This window comes from Macrobrachium nipponense, chromosome 39 (genome assembly GCF_015104395.2).
Source record: "Macrobrachium nipponense isolate FS-2020 chromosome 39, ASM1510439v2, whole genome shotgun sequence".
NCBI lineage: Eukaryota > Metazoa > Arthropoda > Malacostraca > Decapoda > Palaemonidae > Macrobrachium > Macrobrachium nipponense.
The window spans coordinates 22,096,767-22,115,819 of NC_061099.1; the positions used below are offsets into that span (position 1 = coordinate 22,096,767).

At 37.4% G+C, this 19,053-nt stretch overlaps 1 protein-coding gene across 1 annotated transcript; it reads left to right on the forward strand.

Annotated features, from left to right (window-relative positions):
• The first annotated feature begins 3,161 nt into the window (after positions 1–3,161).
• On the forward strand, positions 3,162–18,060 carry LOC135210385 (arylsulfatase B-like). The gene is made up of 11 exons (XM_064243291.1): positions 3,162–3,208; positions 8,282–8,510; positions 9,444–9,607; positions 10,248–10,351; positions 10,986–11,128; positions 11,417–11,493; positions 12,085–12,250; positions 13,278–13,479; positions 13,750–13,920; positions 14,678–15,147; positions 15,484–18,060. The coding sequence occupies exons 2-11, from the start codon at positions 8,369–8,371 to the stop codon at positions 15,666–15,668; spliced, it is 1,824 nt and encodes a 607-aa protein (XP_064099361.1). The 5' UTR covers positions 3,162–3,208; positions 8,282–8,368; the 3' UTR covers positions 15,669–18,060.
• Positions 18,061–19,053: the final 993 nt, after the last annotated feature.

The window sequence follows — 19,053 nt, forward strand, 5'->3', positions numbered from 1 at the left end:
TACCAAAGCCTGCCAGTGGCTGGAAAGAAACTGGTTTGAGCCGAGCTCATTTTTTTGTAGCGTGGTTGCAAGCAATATCATAGACTCATTATTAAGTCTTCACAGTCGGGCACGTTATGCCTTTCAGAAGCCATGACATTGAGTTTTTCGAAAACGACTTTTAAAAATGCTTAAAAGATTTCCGTGCCTCTAAAGCACTGAGCGTTTCAAACTTCTTTCTAAATCTTGGAAGTGTTGTGCATTGCCAGATGTGTTTCAGTAACTTTTTTTACACACGAAAATGAGGTTAAAGCTGCACTTAGCCACCCAACCATACCATCCGGAAGAGCGGAGAGGCGTATCAATGACGTCGGTATAGTGTAATGCGTAAAATATTTTATGATATCTTGAGTTTATATGGTTAAAACTAAATTTGTGTTGTGCGTAAATTTAATATAGGACTGGAGTTAGACTACAATAATTTATATATGTCAGTCTTTCTCAGTGTTAAGACATTATTTGTTTCCTGTATTGTATATGTTTACATCAGATCATTGTATCCTGTACGCTGTGGTCAATAAACTTATCTATCTATCTAGCTATAGTTTAAATGTCAATTCACCTATCCTGGGCCATAAGAACTTTTTTTTTAAAACAAATTAATATATTACGTAATGATATATGATTTTTCAATTAGGTAAGAGGGGAGGGATGTTTGTTTGTATGATGTTTTTGGCGTTGCATGGAACCAGTGGTTATCCAGCAACGGGACCAACGGCTTTACGTGACTTCCGAAACACGACGAGAGTGAACTTCTATCACCAGAAACACACATCTCTCACCCCTCAGTGGAATAGCCGAGAATCGAACTAGCAGCCACCGAGGTGGCAGGCCAAGACCATACCGATCACGCCTCTGAGGCGCTAAGGGGGCGGAGGGTGGGGAGATGGCTCTGCGTCACATATACGTCATAAAGCACCATTTGTTCAAAACGGTCTGAGGAAAAGAAAGAAGTTGGTCTTTTTTTCTAGGAGAAAACGGCTTAATCAAGCACATCTGTCAATTCAGTGTACTACCACGAATTGGGAGGATGTCAGAAATACTCAGTGCTTCAGTAGCATCGAAATCCATGAGTCGGTTTACGAAAACACTATACTCTGTTTTTTTTTCCATCTGTCCATCTGCCAGTGGTGTTTTTGTATGGTAACACTGCGTCCCGGGCTTTAAATAGTTATGGCTAATGTGTAAGTTTTTTAAGGTAAAATAAAAAGGATATCTAGGGTGTATCATTTCGCAACTTGAATAAAAGTGTTTTAATAATTTACTGTACGCGAATTACACCGTTAATATTCGAAATAGGATATTGTTATTATTGTTGAATGTAAGCTGAATGTAACTATCTAAAGCCCGGGACGCAGTGTTACCATACGCAAACACCACAGGCGGGTGGACAGATGGAAAAAAAACGAGTATAGTTGTTTACGAAAAACACTATTTCATGGCCTCTGGAATGCATCCTTTTCTTATCCTTTTTATTAGCGGAGGTTTATCGCTTCGGCAGATATCCTCAGTACTATAACGATATATTTCTATAATTAAAGATAAATTATTACTTAAGATAAATCAGTTGTGGAAATAAACTCAGAACTAAAAGGATATATTTTAGTTACTGAAGGTTAATCGCTTATGGGAATATATTCAGTACTACGTGACAATATATTTTCTAGTAATTAAAGGATTACCACTCATGAAAAACAATTAGAACAGTGAAGGAGAGGCTACGTACTCGCCTACTGATTCGGTAGTCCGAAGTTCGATTCTCCGCTCTGCCAACGGGGAACCACAGGAATGTATTTCTGGTGATTAGAAATTCATTTTCGACAATATAATATGGTTCGGATCCCACAATAAGCTGTAGGTCCTGTTAATCAGTTCATTGGTCTGGTAAAACTAAGGTAGACAACTTTTTTAGTGAAAGAGGAGAAGAAACTAATAATAGAAGCTGATATGAATAGCAGGGTGGGAAAGAGAAGAGATGGGTATGAGGAGGTGAGATGGGTATGAGGAGGTACATAGAGGCCATGGGTTTGGAATTAGGAAAGAAAATGGGAATTATTTACTAGGGATAACTAAGAGTTTTGAATTGCTTACTTGAACACATGGTTTCAGACGTTGGATAAGTACTCGGAAACTTATGCCCAAATATTTTCCACTCTGTTACCCTGTCCAACTTCTACGTTCCCTCTTTCCAGCCATCTCTCTCTCTCTCTCTCTCTCTCTCTCTCTCCTCTCTCTCTCTCTCTCTCTCCTCTCTCTCTCAGTCCTCCTAAATTGCTCCCCATCTTCTCCTTTAAGTTAACAAATCTTAATTCTGGATCTCTTTCTCTTTTTCTTCTTGAGTTTCCTACCTCTCATTTTAAAATCCCTCACCACCAACCTACCTATGCTGTTCAACAAACGCTTCTCCCAAGATCACTTTGCAGGATGCAATCTATTTGGCTTTGCACTCCTCCACTTTCATTAACAAACCTTCTCCATTTCTCTTGCAAAAAGAAAAAAAAAAGCCTTTGAAATACATCTTACACCAATATCAAACACGAATAAAACACAGGCACACAAACACACACAAAAGCAACATCTAAGAAAAACAATCCAGTATTTACAGAGTCAATCCAGTTTAAATAAGTTACACCACAAAAAAAAGGGCTTTCACCATTTCTTTTTTGGAGTCTAGAAGAAAGCAAAACTAGAAAACGATCCATTTTTCGAACATCTTCCAACATAATCAGCATGCAAAAAAACCACCAGTATTTTACGAAAGCAAATCAATCTAAACAAATTGCATCATAAAAAAACACCAATATTTTAAGGAAAAAAAACAATCTAAACAAACTGCATTACAAAAAAACAGTATTTTAAGAAAACAAACCAATCTAAACAAACTACATCACAAAAACAACATTTCCCATTTCTCTCACGGTGAATTTTTGGCAGTTAACATTCCTGGAGTAAAAAAATCACAGTAAATTCCACGTTTCCTTCCACCAACTTGTCATTAACCCAACAGGTTACGGGGAAAAGAAAGTCCGCCCAAGGAGTCCACTTACGAGAGGTGGGACTTGCTTTTGAGTCCGCTGGATAGTTTTTCGCCTCAGAAATGATTCAGTTTAAGTCCAGAGGAGTTAGTGGATAGGTGTGAGCGGTGCTTGCTGACGCTTGTTGAAGAAAGGTGAAGGCAGGATTGAAATCAGTGGTTGAGCTAGTTCAGAAAAAAATAATACAAGTGTGTCATATATATATATATATATATATATATATATATATATATTATATATATATATATATATGCATAACTGAATCACGAAAATTTGGAACGCTATGAATGTATAAAAATAAAGGTTAAGGTCCCGGAAGAAAGTGAAACGAAGGAGTACTACTAGGCTTTTCGACTCAATGTCCTTTACTTAGCAGCAGACTGCTGAGTAAAGGACATTGTGTCGAAAGGCCTAGCAGTACTCCTTCGTGGCTTTTGCCTATATATATAATATATAATATATATATATATAAAATTATATATATATATATATATATATATATATATAATTATATTATATATATACATACATACATAAGGACAGGTATTATATGATGGTGAAGGTAAGCAGAAATAATCTTCAAACGTACGTTTGTTTACCTGCGTGGGTGTCTACGCCTTTCCACACAAGGAAACATTGTTAGCAAACTGTTTGCAAACATTGTTGGCAAATAATTTTTACAGTATATTTTTTTCCCATCCAGAATGGAAAACATTTAGTGTTTCCGTGTGTAGATGTATCTATACTCATTTATAATGTATGTATATGTTTATGTAAACTTATGTATATATGCATATATGTATTTATACATATGTATATGTTTATATATATATATACATATATGATTTATATATGTATGTATGTGTGTGTATATACAGGGTGTAACACGAGTTTAAGCAAATATGTGGGAAAGGAAAGAAAAAGTTATTCTGAGCAGAAAATCTTCTGTGAACATATTTAGGCTTCGTTGTGAGGGTGAATTTGAAATAACCCTTATATCTATCTATCGCAGCTTTCATGCGATAGAGGGTGGTAAAGGGGAGGTCGATATGTCCTGGGATGTTTGGGGGTCGGGGGTTAGGGGGGGAAGATGGAGCGAATAGGCCGATGTGAATAAATTACCTCCCAATTAAATGTATTATTTAGATTTTGAAGAGAAAAAAATGGATGCATCATTGAATCCCTATTCCTCCGTATAAATGGTATTTATTGGACACCGATAAAGGAAAGGAAAAAGAAAAGAAGCCTAATTGAATCTCACCGCCATTAAGGTAGGTTTTTCTTTCTGTTGTCCCTCCTCGAGTGCATTAAAATACCCAAGTAGAATACAGAGGTTACTGCACCGACAAGTATCCTGGCGACAACTGAGGTCTGGAAACAATGTTTCGTAGTGTGGACGGGACTTTATTATTATTATTATTATTATTATTATTATTATTATTATTATTATTATTAATATATATATATATATATATATATATATATATAGATATATATATACACATATATATGCAAAAGCTAAATACTAAGTAGATGGGGGTATAATCCACAATGATTTATGATCCTTATGTAGTTATATAACCATATAACCAGCATAGTACAAGCAGTTGGCGACAGAAACATTCCCCCACGGGGATCAAGAAGAATTCTGGAAAGGCCGATGACTCAACCACCAGTTCATACAAATAATAGTCAATTAGCTTGCCTGTTACCTAGTCCATATTGTCTAAAATGCTATTATAGGAAAAGTTTGTTCGTGCTCCTATATGTCAGTTCTTTTAAACGATATAGGCCAGTAAGAACAAGTTTTAGTGAACAAGACCACAGCTGACGCCTGACGGTCGAAAGCTTTATCAAATTTACTGCACAAAGAAATATACAGGGTGTCCATAAAGTCCAGTACCAGTCTGAGCAATAAATACTTGTAATGGTACTGGGACTTTATTGACACCCTGTGTATCTTATATAGCTATATATATTATATATATATATATATATATATATATATATATATATATATATACATATACATATATATATACATATATATATAACATATACATATACATATATATATATATATATATATATATATATTATATAATATAATATATCAACCAAAATAGTTCACACAACTTACTTGTACATATACATTCTGTATGATGCCTTCGAAAGCCTGGAAGAGTCTTGAATCTAAACCGTCCCGTCCGTCTCACTGAAGCCTAGTAGTATCCTGGATAGATAGCCACTACTCGGGACCTATGATGCTGAAACGGGAATTGACAATAAAAAATTTTCAGGACAAACGATTCGCCATTTTATAACTATAAGAGAATTTAAAACAGAATAAACTAGAATACTGAATTTAGACCGAAGGCCAATCGCTGTTGGGACCAATAGGTTCATACAGCGCTAAAACGGAAACTGGGAGTTGAAAAGGTTTCATCAAAGGTGCAACAGGATGAGAGGGTTAAGGGAAGATGCAATAAAGAGAATATGAACGGAGGTACAGTAAAGGGCAAGAAAGTTGTTGTACCTCGGTGCCTGAGGAAGGGACACTGCACAGCCCCTCATCAAGCAATGCCTACATTGCACCGCATGAGGTATACGCTGACGGCGTCCCCACCCCGACCCCGCCCGAGAAAAGTATGCTCAAAGAATTCGCGCTTCATTGTAGCACATTGCTTTTTGACAAGGACGCGCTGCTGAATGAGTGTCGGTATCTCATTTGGATTTAGTGGGGCTTTATGCCAGCACTGGCCATTACCCCCGGAGGTTTTCATCAATATGGTAAGGAGATCAACGGTACATTTTACGAGTGATTTCCACGAGGATCTTATCGAGGTCTCCGTCTGGAAGGGAGGCGGAGCCTGTGCCTTCAAGTGACCTAGATACTGACAGCTCGTTGTGTCGGTTTACTGGGCACGCCTGCTTGGTCACACACACATGGGTATGTATGTATGTATGTACGTATGTATGTATATACATATAATGTATGTGTGTGTGTGCTATGCATATAATAAATACGTGTAAATATATATATATATATAAATATATATAGATATTATATATATATATATATATATATATTTATATATTATATATATATAGTATATATATTATATATATATGATATATGTAGATATATCTTATATTTATATGTATATGTATATATATATATAATATATATATATATATATATATATATATATATATATAGAGAGAGAGAGAGAGAGAGAGAGAGAGAAAGAGAGAGAGAGAGAGAGAGAGAGATACTAGACCTTTCTATCGTTCCCAAAACATTTTGTACTAAATGTCTTTGGTATAAATGCAAATAGACATTATAAAATTAATAAAATGATAATTAACTAGAAAAAATCCTATTAAATCATTAATATGAAATGCAACATTAAACTGGCTATACAAACAAATTCGTACAATGATGTTTTTAATATATATATGCATATATATATATATATATATATATATATATATATATATATATATATATATATATATATATATATATATATATATATATATATATATATTTGCTCTTACACTCTTTAGTTTTCTGTAAAAGAAAAATATCGAGATGTCTATTGTCTGTCCGTCTGCACTTTTTCTGTCGTTAAATAAAATAGCAACTATTGAGGCTAGAGGGCTGCAAATTGGTATGTTGATCATCCACCCTCCAATCATCAAACACAGCAAATTGCAGCCCTCTAACATCAGTTGTTTTTATTTGATTTAAGGTTAAAGTTAGGCATGATCATCAGTCTGCCAACAATACAGGCCACCACTGGCCCATGGCTGAGAGTTTCATGAGCCGTGACTGAGTTTCTTGGACCGTGGCTGAGAGTTTCATGGGCCGTGACTGAGTTTCTTGGGCCCTGACTGAGTTTCTTGGGCCGTGGCTGAGTTTCATGGTCCGTGTGGCTAGGAGTTTCATGGCCGAGGCTAAGAGTTTCATGGCCGAGGCTAAGAGTTCATGGGCCGAGGCTAAGAGTTTCATGGGCCGAGGCTAAGAGTTTCATGGGCGAGGCTGAGAATTTTATGGCCATGGTTAAGAGTTTCATGGGCCGTGGTTGAGAGTTTCATGGGTCGTGTGGCTGAGAGTTTCATGGGCCGTGACTGAGAGTTTCATGGGCTGTGACTGAGTTTCATGGGGCCGTGGTTGAGTTTCATGGGCCAAGGCTAAGAGTTTCACGGGCCGTGGCTGAGAGTTTCATGGGCCGTCTTGAGAGTTTCATGGGCCGTGGTTGAGAGTTTCATGGGCCGAGGCTAAGAGTTTTCACGGGCCGTGGCTGAGAGTTTCATGGGCCGTCTTGAGAGTTTCATGGGCCGTGGTTGAGAGTTTCATGGGCCGAGGGAGAGAATTTCATGGGCCATGGCTAAGAGTTTCATGGGCCTTGGTTGAGAGTTTCATACAGCATTATACGCTGTACAGAAAAGTCATTTCGCCGAGGAAACTTTGGCGCATTATTTACTTGTTAGATTTCCTTGTCCCGTCTAATTACAGTCTAAACTCGTCTCTATGAAGCTTTCACCAATTTATTCATCGGCGGATGACCTTTGAGTGAAAGATGAAGTGAAGACGGTCTGTCTGTAGGAGGAAGAATTTCCCGTTATTGTGCGTCCGACTTTTTATTCTCAGTTTCCCTAAAGCCGGAACTGGTTCTACTTAATGCAGGTACGGAGACGCTGACACTGTTCGACAAAACAATGGAAATGATTACTTTTTGCTGACATGTTTGAATAGCTCAAAGTGACGCAATTTGGGCCAATTACGTCGTCAAAAATGTACTTTAATCTCACCGAAGATACGTTCAAATCATTATTAGTGGTCGTATTTTCTAAAAATACACTTGGTAATTCGGTCGATATCTTTGAAACTTGCGTGTATTTTGAGACAGCCTGAGAGAATATACAAAGTGTGAGTAATATAAAGATATATAAACAATGTATCGTGACAGCTTAAAGCTTTTTTTTTTTATATTTATGGGTTTAAAAAAGGGCATCTTCTAGGCTGTAACTTTCAGATTGTCTTCGCTTATCCTTACCTATTACACTTACAAATACTCGTATGATTTTTACTGCTCATGTTCACATTCATTTACGCTAGTTACCATTATCTATCAACTCTCTACATTTACCACCACATTCAATTCATTCACCGTCCTTGTCATTTCTTTTCACTTTTCCAGGTCAACACTGCTTTATCTGCAGACATCACCCACTGCACACTCCGGATATCCACCATTCGTTCTCCTTTCCACTTCAGATACTCGACTATGAGGGCAGCCATTTGCAAAAGCCAGCTGACAACTTTTGCCTTTGCTGTTATGTTCTGCACAGACAGCACTTTGTCGATGTCAGCCAGAGAGGTGGCAGAAAAGAGGCCTCACGTCATTCTCATCGTCGCTGACGATTTGGGTAAGTTCCATTTGCAAAGCCTTTGGACTCATTACAGGGAATGAGCTCTGTTTTTAGCCACCCGAAACACTGTGGCGTGCCTTTGGCCAGCAAACTTAGAGAGAAAGAACCACTTCTGCTCGGGTTTTAAAGTCCAATATATAATAATTAAGAATAGGATCAACAGCCCTGACAACAACCACTACTCGGTAAATCTTTCAATTACTAAATAAAACTCAAGACAAACTTTCCTCTGCAAAAACTCGCCTTCTGTTTTTACATATCTAACAGTTAGCATTCAAAGCACAAATACTATAGCTGGTTCACTTAAGGTGGATTCTTGGATGAGCCCTATGCTTGCGAGACGTTTGTTTGGCGGCCGCTGATTGGCTGGTAGCGGGAGAGAGGCAGCTCACAGCCAATCGGCGGCCGCCAAACAAATGTCTAATAGACATAGGGCTCACCCAAGAATCTACCTTAAGTGAATCAGCTATAGTTCAAATATTCTTCAGCCAGTGGAAAGTGGCTTTCTAATTAATGCTAAATCAGCTAATCATGCCTTCTTCTCTTGCGATATTAATTCCACGTAAAGTAAAAGCTTCCTATAGGGCAAACAATTTATTCTAGGGCATAGTTTAAGGCATCTTATTTTGTCAAGTTTTTACACTTGGACTTGACAAAAACTATGCCACAGAACCAATAATATATCAGGTTTGTGACATCAGTGATTCAGTATCAGTACTGACCCAATTATTTCTAAAACAGGCGAATCGTAAGAGCAGATACTCCTCATAATCCCTAAAACACGTGAATTTTAACAGCTAATGTCCCTCACACGTGTATTTTTTCAATAACAGTGTTATTTCTTTACCAGAATGCTCAGAACAGCTGTAGGTTAAAAGTATATCTATCTATCACTAACATTACAATCATTACCTTCTAACTCTTCTACAGGCTGGAGCGACGTATCCTGGAACAACCCCAATGTAGTCATGCCTCACATGGACGCCCTAGCCAAAAACGGGGTTATTCTGAACCAATCTTACGTTCAGCCAACATGCACACCAACCAGAGCTGCTCTCCTGACAGGAAGGTACCCATTTAAACTGGGACTTCAGGTAAATTGGTGGATATCTTGAAAGATTGGTGTTCGGGATAGGTGTTATTTTCAAGGTTTTCTTTTTAATTAACCTGGAATATTCTCCGATCACTAACAAAACTCTAATGTCAGTGTCCAAACTTTAAGCTTTCATTGTGGAGATATGACACAAACATATTGCAAAAGAAATCCTGTTATATCTAAACTAAACACCATTGCAATACTATCTGAATATTTTTTAGTTTCAAGTATATATTTTAATTCTGGCTTTTACAATTAACATTTTGATAAGCGATGTTCCAGTCCATATAACTCAGTCATTATAAAAAAAAAGTCGTTTTAAAGTTATATGATGAATGACATTCGTTCATCCACGGCCTAATTTTATAATGCTACAGTTAATTTCTCTTTTCCTGCTTCTCAAAGTCACCTCCTTTCTTCGTCATATCCTACAAAAAGTTACTTCAGTCAACTATTTATCATTGCCCAAAGTTTCACCAAGAAATGGTCTACCATTTAAATATAGCCTTAACCAAAGGATTTCTCGCCAGAGCCCCATTTTGGCACTGCTAAAAAGCAGACTTTTTCTTTATAAACTGTAGATTACGTCTCCATGTATCCAGATATTACACTGGTCACACCTGAATCTACTCTTACAGAAGGATGTCATAGCAGCAAACGAACCAGCAGGACTTCCACTTCATGTGGATATACTGCCACAGTTACTGAAGAAAGCGAACTACGAAACTCATGCCATTGGAAAGTAAGTGTTAACTAATGAATTCAAGAATAGGTAGGTGTTTACTGACATAAATTCAAATCAAATGGTAATCGCCAGCTGAAGGCTATCATAGAGCACCACTACTCAATATTTTTGAAAATTTCCAATATTTCCTATTTTTATATGAAACTCGGGCATTCAAAAGTCAAATCTGAAAATTTACAATAAGAAGTTTCATTCATGTGAATTCTCTACAAAAAATACATAGTCGTACTTGTCAGATTTTTAGTTAATTCCCACCAAAGCCATCGGTGGTCATATTTTCAAAGTTCTTTTTAATCTGATTAAGAAAACTGTCAAATTAAATATAATCAGGAAGGAATCTATGACAGCTAAACCTTTTCCACCCTTATACAATTCAGGATAACGAAGTTTCGTAGGATCAAACACATTCATTTTAAGTTGAATTATACATTCGTTTTTCAATTTCAGAAAATGCAAAATCTCCACTATTTAAAACCAAGCATTACTTACTACCTTAACATTTTTCAAACCTAAATTTGAATTAACATTTTCTTTAAACCGAATAATCTCCCTTGCCATTGTACTTTCGTGCAGGAGACTAAACAGTGTTTTATTTTAACTCAAACTGAACATTTTTTTCCCTATTTACCAGATGGCACCTGGGTTTCTGTTCCTGGGACTACACTCCCACCAAAAGAGGATTTGATTCCTTCTATGGATACTACACTGCGGCTACAGATTACTATACCCACAAGAGATCTACGTCTGTGAAGGTACCAGAAGATAAAGCTAGAAGTACGCATAATACATAAGTATAACAATGTATATCTAAGTATGCTATTAATGCACATAAACTAGACTGATCAAACTGTTCTCAAAAACTAAGTCGTTTGTGACACAATACAACTTGAATCATGCAAAATGCTCTTTCTGTGAATCAGGTTCTACTGAACTCTCAACCTTTCCACTTGGGAGTGCACGAGGATTCGTGAAGTCTTTAAATTTAGCTTCATTTCGCCTACTTCTTGTGGCTCATTTGAATACCGGTGAGATCTAAAGAATCTTTCTTTTACACTCGTTTAGGAGACCACGGCGGAGGATTCTTAGACTTGAGAAACAATACGACACCAGATGACACAAAGGATGGAGTTTACTCTACTGTAAGTAACAGCAGTATTTGCTCGTAAGCTTGACTGACACTAAATGTGTAAAGATCAACATTTCAATTCATTTTTTATACATAAACTTATAATCAAAGCTGTGGGGAAGAAAGAGAGAAATGTTTCCAGTTTCCAGTAGAAATTTCAACTGACTGAGATGTTATTATACAATTAAAAAGCAAACAATGCCACAGAAACCTATTAATTTGTTTAGTTGTTTCCAAGGTAGACTTATCTCCCCATCTTTTATAATGAAAATAGAATTTAATCTTTTGAAGGTAAATAATATTTATGTTCAACAAGTTTTCTCTCGATCAATCTGCCTCTAAGGAGTGGGAGCATCAGGCACATCTAACACATGCACACACACACACACACACACACATACACACACACACACATATATATATATATATATATATATATATATATATATATATATATATATATATATATATATATATTGTTAGGAAAATTATGTTCATAGACGTGGTCTGAGTGGCCTAGTCTCACAGTTCCCTAAAAAAAAATCTTGACATAAATTATGCCTACTCTTTCAACTTCTTCCTAATCGCTTCCATCCACTCAAAGCATCTGTTCGCGTCAGTGGCTGAAGACATAGTGAGATCACGCAAACCCCAGGATCCACTGTTCATGTACCTGGCTTTCCAGAGCGTCCATTCTCCAGTTCAAGTTCCTCAGAATTACTCGCAGATCTACGAGCACATCCAGGACCAAGATCGAAGGAATTACCTAGGTCAGTTGACGAATTTTTGTGCATTGTGAATGAACAGTTTGCTTTGGGTATTATACATGCATTGCCTTACTCTGTAACAGTACAGAATTTGCTAAAGTTTCTTCGTCCTGTTCCACTGCACAGGAAAAATGCAAGTTACCGCATACTGCTCTTTAGCACACTGGGAATTTTCAGTTGAATACTTTCTGCAAACAACAAGGAAGATTACTTTAATAAAAATTTAAGGTGATAATCAACTGTGTTGGCTATCAAGTTTTTTCTCACGAGGCTACTTTATAAGATCTACTCTTTATGAATGTAATGATGTCCACTCTTTTCAGCATAGTAGCCACATCCAATTTTGCTTTTTAAGTTAACCCATTACTTAACATACATCTTGTCCACCATATACCTTTTCATGTGGTACTAGGAGGTTAACTTGAAATAATCCCCACTTACTACAGGACAATAATCTGATTGGACTTTCCATGGTGTTCTTAAAAAGGCTGCAATTTCTCACAGTCTTAAAAACAAGTTTTTCATTGTTTTCCCAGAACTTGAACATACAGAACAACCTAATTTAGTTTCTAGTCTAGTTAAGTGTTTTCTTCATTATTAATGGAACTCTTCGTCACAGGAATGGTGACTGCCATGGATGAAGCAATTGGGAGGCTTGTCACAGCACTCAAAGAAACTGGCCACTACGACAACTCTGTGATCATCTTCACAACAGACGTGAGGAACATATTCATTAAATCTGTTATACCTTCTTAGTTAACCTTACGATTTTAACCTCCAGATACTAAAAAATACGTAGCTACGGCAGTTTCTTGACTATTTCTGAAATTTCTCTGACTTCTACTGATTTTAGTAATAAATATAACACATTCTAAAGGTAGGATTTATCATGTAAACCACAAAAATGCTATTATAACTAGAACTTCAGAAAAACTGTACTTTTCACTGAAACTTCCCTTGAAAGTTAATGGCCTTTCAGTTTTGTTCAATATAAATGTGTGCTCATTCCTATTAACAATAATCATAATAGCTACTTTAGACTTTGGTTGGAGCAACCCACATCCCGAGAACACACTTAGTGTCAGTTATTTTCAGAACGGAGGCTCTGTCAAGAACAGCGCGAGCAACTGGCCGCTCAGAGGAGAAAAATCCAGCTTATGGGAAGGTGGAGTGAGAGGAGTTGCCTTCATTCACTCTCCATTTTTACCGAATCCAGGAACAGTTACCAATCAGTATGTGAACTTTAAGCAGCTAGTGACTTCATATCCAACTTATGCATTTGTTAAAAATTAAATGGGTATTATTGCTGTGGCATAAATCTTCCAGAATGTTTTTGGACTTGATACTACTAAGGAATATTCAAGATATACTGATCAGATAAAACTAGACTTATTGTTGCATAACCACTACCATTTACTGCCATTTGTTATGTTTTCCCAGAATCAGAATATCATCACTAACAATAATGTTAACATGCAGGAATGTACTAATTTTCTAAATAGGTTGCACCATGCCACAGACTGGTTCAGGACAATCATTGAAATCACTGGCAGCCCAACTTCCGAAGTTGACGGTGTTAGTCAGTGGGATGCCTTCGCAGGGGTCTCTGGCCCACCGAGGGACAAGATGATCTACAACATGTACAGCCTTGAAGGATTCAAGGCAGGAGTCAGGTGGGTTTTGTGACTGTTACAAGAATGAGGATATCTTGTAGGAGGTTATTTCGTCAGAACACCACTTGGTGCAATGTTTGAATTACTAAAGGTTTTGTTTGAAGCGTCTCTTCGACCACTAGCTTCACATACTTCCTAGCCTTTCGCTTTACCTCTATTCCCGCTTCGTCTCTTCCAGTTTGCTGTCCAACCACACCAACTCTCTTTTTTCACTGTTTCCAGCACTGAATGACTGGAAGTGTCCCAGTGCTTACTTTAGAGCAAAGTTTCATAAATAAAATCAATTAGGAATGAGAACTGTTCAGAGAATTGTATGAGTACCATCATGAAGACTGAATTATAGACTTTATATTAGTTTTTATAGAAAAGTATCACGATGGTATAACTAAATGACTATTTTACATTTTTCCAACCACAAATTCTCTGTGTATTTACAGAAAACAAAACCGTGAAGAATTGTAAACTGACTAAAGCTTACTTCTGCCTATGTAAAGGTACCCAAATTCTGTATAATCTGTCTTGCTGAAAGCCTACCAAAAATTCAACTGAAGTCGTGATAAATTCTTTTGTACACGAAATCTGATAACAATCAGCTATCAAGTCTAAACATAGGATATAAAATTTTGGGCACAGTTTATCTTAGGCATTGTCCCAAATCCTCATCTATTGAATAACATACAAAGAATATTTGAAACCAACCGGAACCAACTCATTCGACCAACAAAACTAACTGAAGACTTAACTTATTCTACAACAGATTTGGCGACTACAAGATGCTGATTGGACGCATGCTCAGAAACAACTGGGCATCGTCTCCACCATCTGCAGACAGTCCAGCACAATACAAGCACGAGGTCGGCCACAAAATTCGCCGACCAGCCTGGCCAGAGAGGAAGCTTCCAGCCAATTTTCTGGCCAGGAAGAACAAGGAACTCACAGGGGGTGAAACTCCTGTCAATGACACTTCCAAAAGTTTCTTCAGTGAACCAACCAGTAACAAATTCAATGACTTTGACTATTCAAAAAAGGAGAGTTCTGGAGATTTTACTCACAGAAATCGTAGGGCATTTCAAAAGAATAAAGGAAAAAGAAGAAAGGACGGAGAACAATACATTCTGTGGCGTGATTTGAAAAACCATCCAGAGCTGGTGTGGCAAGCTCAAGTGATGCAGATCTTGGACCAACATATAAAAAACACGAACAGGATTAGACTTTTCAACATGAAAGGTAAGGGTGAAAAGATTTGCTCTCTTGATCAATTGAAGTGGGAAGTTCAGGAGTTTATTTCCGATTATGGAATACAGTGTTGATTAAAAACACACTGGCTTAAAATGAAATGTAGCATTGTTTCTTAGGAACTTAACTTAGATGTAGTCATTTTGAACAAAATTTCTTTAGAACTTCAGATTAGCAACTGAGGCTAGGTGCTCAATTCTGACAACAAATCCCATATAACAGAAATCCCACCTAACAGTTATAATATAAACACTAAACTAGAATACCCATTTGCTATAATGAAACACAATCATAGACCTAATACTTCTTTCCTTTCCTTAACAACAGATGACCCAGAGGAGAGAAACAGCCTGTCTACAACTAATATCCATGTACTCCAAGCAATGTTAGACTACCTGTCTACACAATTGCAATATATGAAATCGATTCCAGCAAACAGGAAAGTCATAGCTGCGCATCCAGTATACTGGAATGACGTCTGGTCACCCGGGTGGTGTCAAGCAACGTTTTGACAACAAACGTTTGCCCGTTGAAAGACGTTTGTCGCACTTACCTTTTGGCCACAACTGCGTGATGCAGGATGCAGTCTTGTCAAATTTGAATCTGGAGATGTTAATGCCACTTTCATCGCGAGTTTGAATACAACTTCATTTTGTTTTATTGTGGTTGTACCAATTGCTTCTAGAAAGTTTAGTATATCTTAGTTTTACCAGACCACTGAGCTGATTAACAGCTCTCCTAGGGCTGGCCCGAAGGATTAGATATTTTTACATGGCTAGGAACCAATTGATCACATAGCAACGGGACCTTCAGCTTATTGTGGGATCCGAACCACACAATATCGAGAAATGAATTTCTATCGCCAGAAATAAATTCCTCTGATTCCGCGTTGGCCGAGCCGAGAATCGAACTTCGGACCATCGGATTGGCAGCCGAGCGCGAAATCTACTCGTCCAACGAGGAACTTAATTGGTTCTAGAATAGTCTACTGTTAGCCATATTATGTAAACCAAATCTGTAATGTATGAGGTCTTTCTCATATGATTCTGACTTATAAAATGTCACATATTTTCATAAGCAGAAATCCCATAGAATATATTTAATAAAAGCACAAAATGAATACATCTTACAGGTATGGAGATAGGGACTGAAATACGAGCGCTGTTATGAACAAGTTGATTCAGCAGCAACCCTTTGTGTTCTGCCTAGAAACTGAGCGAAATTCTTTTAGCATTTCGTAATCGAGATTCAGCGCTTCTTTTGTGAGATGGAATGAGGATGGAATCAATCGCGGAAGAATGTTTATATACTCAGCTCGCCCGGACATTCATCTCGAATGATCAGTGGTTCGATACGTGATCGGGGCATGGGCATCATGGGCGCAAGTTGGGATGTCAGGTCAAAGACATATGATCTGGTTCTGAATTGAATTGAATAGAAAATTTAGGCTAATTGCCAAGGCACTAGGACCTACGAGGTCATTCAGCGCTGAAACGGAAATTGACAGTAAAATGCTTTGAAAGGTGTAACAGGATGAAAACCTCAAAGCAGTTGCACTATGAATCAATTGTTAGAAGAGGGTGGAGAGTAAGATGGAAGAAAGAGAACATGAAAGGAAGTACAGTAAAGGGAACAAAAGGGGTTGCAGCTAGGGGCCGAAGGTATGCTGCATACACCTTAAGTAACGCCTACAGTGCACCACTGACGTCACTACCCTCCTGCAGGGTATGATCTGGTTTTGATCAGATCTTTGGGGTGGGTCATACGACCATACGTACGTGTGTGCGTGAAAGTGTATGTTTCCGATGTGGAAAAGGGTGTGTAACTCGGCACTTGGGGTCATGTCACGAATTTCCACGGACCTATTTTGAGTGGGAGCTTCTCTACTGCTGAAGGGGTAAGCGAACTTGCGTTCAATCCCCAAAATGTATTTTTTTCTTTTATATCTTGAGCGTTTGTTTCCCAGTTTTCTCTTTAATATGTGACTGTTCCAAGATACTCGTATTTGCTTTTGCTCTATGCATTGATTTTTATAATTTTGATTATCTTTATTTGCCATTTATCTTTGTGTATTCATGCGGAATTCCTTCTTCCTCAGATGGATCTGAAAGTCATTGATGATGGGGTACATGTCAAATTGACCGGGACTCTTTTAACTGGGTATTCCTGACTGGGGAGAATTATTGTGATTATCTGTGTATTTTTTTGACTGGTGTTTAAAGATGGTTTGTTTGTTTGTATGGCGCTTTTACGTTGCATGGAACCAGTGGTTATTCAGCAACGGGACCAACGGCTTTACGTGACTTCCGAACCACGTCGAGAGTGAACTTCTATCACCAGATATAGACATCTCTAACCCCTCAATGAAATGCCCGAGAATAGAACTCACGGCCAAGGAGGGGGCATGCCAAGACCATACCGATCACGCCACAGATGAGGCGCTGTTCAAAGATGGGTAAGGTACTGGAAGAAGCGGGATTTTGACTGGTTTTGTCCAGTCACCAGTTTTATTTTGGAATCCAATTTCATATTTCGATTTACCATTTTCTATGTCGGTGTATCATTTGGGTGTTACTCATGTAGAAGTTATAGAGTTTCAGGACTCGACTTATTTATAATCTGCTTTTTTTCCATCTGTCCATCCGCCTGTGGTATTCTCGCATGGTAACACTGCTTCCCGGGCTTTAAATAATATCCTATTTCGAATATTAACGGTGTAATTTGAATACAGTAAATTATTAAAACACTATTCAGTTGCAAATGTACACCCAGATATCCTTTTATTTAACTAAAACTTACACAGCGTAACTATTTACAGCCCGGGACGCAGTGTTACCATGCGCGAGTACCACAAGCGGATGGACAGATGGAACCAAAACAGAGTATAGTTAAGCAGTGCCTCAATCTTCCTTTACAAATAAAGCCCATTTTTATCATTCGGGATTTAATTCAGCGACCTTAGTTAGTTATGAATTGTGGATTTGGTGTGAGAGAGAGAGAGAGAGAGAGAGAGAGAGAGAGAGTCGAGAGAGAGAGAGGAGATAGGAGAGAGGAAGAGAAGAGAGAGAGAGACCAAGCTGGCCAACGCTACCAATTACCTTTGCCTTCAAGGTAAGGAAATACAAGACGCCTTTATAAAAAAAAAAAAAAAGGCGAAATAAATACATACTAATTATTTTTTGTACTGACAGAGTATAGTGAATAAATTAATGTCCAAAATAATACCGGCAGGAGAGACAAAGCCTCATCTGCAATGGAAAAAGTAAAGATCTTTAACTATTGGGTGGGAAGAGTGTGTGTGTATTATATATATATATATATATATATAATATATATATATATATATATATATATATATATGTATATATATACATATATATAATAATATATATATATATATATATATATATATATATATATATATATATATATATATATATATATATTATATCATCAGCCGTTCCTAGTCTACTGCAGGACAAAGGCCTCAGACATGTCCTTCCCCTTCCTTCTGTTTATGGTCTTTCTATCTACGACATTCTATACCCGCAAATTTTCTTAGCTCGTCAATCCATCGTCTTCTCTTCCTTCCCCTGCTTCGTTTGCAATCTCTAGGGACCCATTCTGTTACTCTTTTTGTCCATCTATTATCTGACATTCTCATTATATGTCCTGCCCACGCCCATTTCTTTTTCTTACTTTTTGTTAGAGTATCCTCTACTTTAATTCGCTCTCGTATCCACGGATGCTTCTTAACATAGACAGATTTGCAATATTACACAATGAAACAACTCCATTTATTCTAATGACCCAAGAGTTGCACAGCAATGCAAAAGCAATCACCGCAGAATTAATAAAACGATAAAAAGACGAAATAACATATCTTTCACTCTTAAG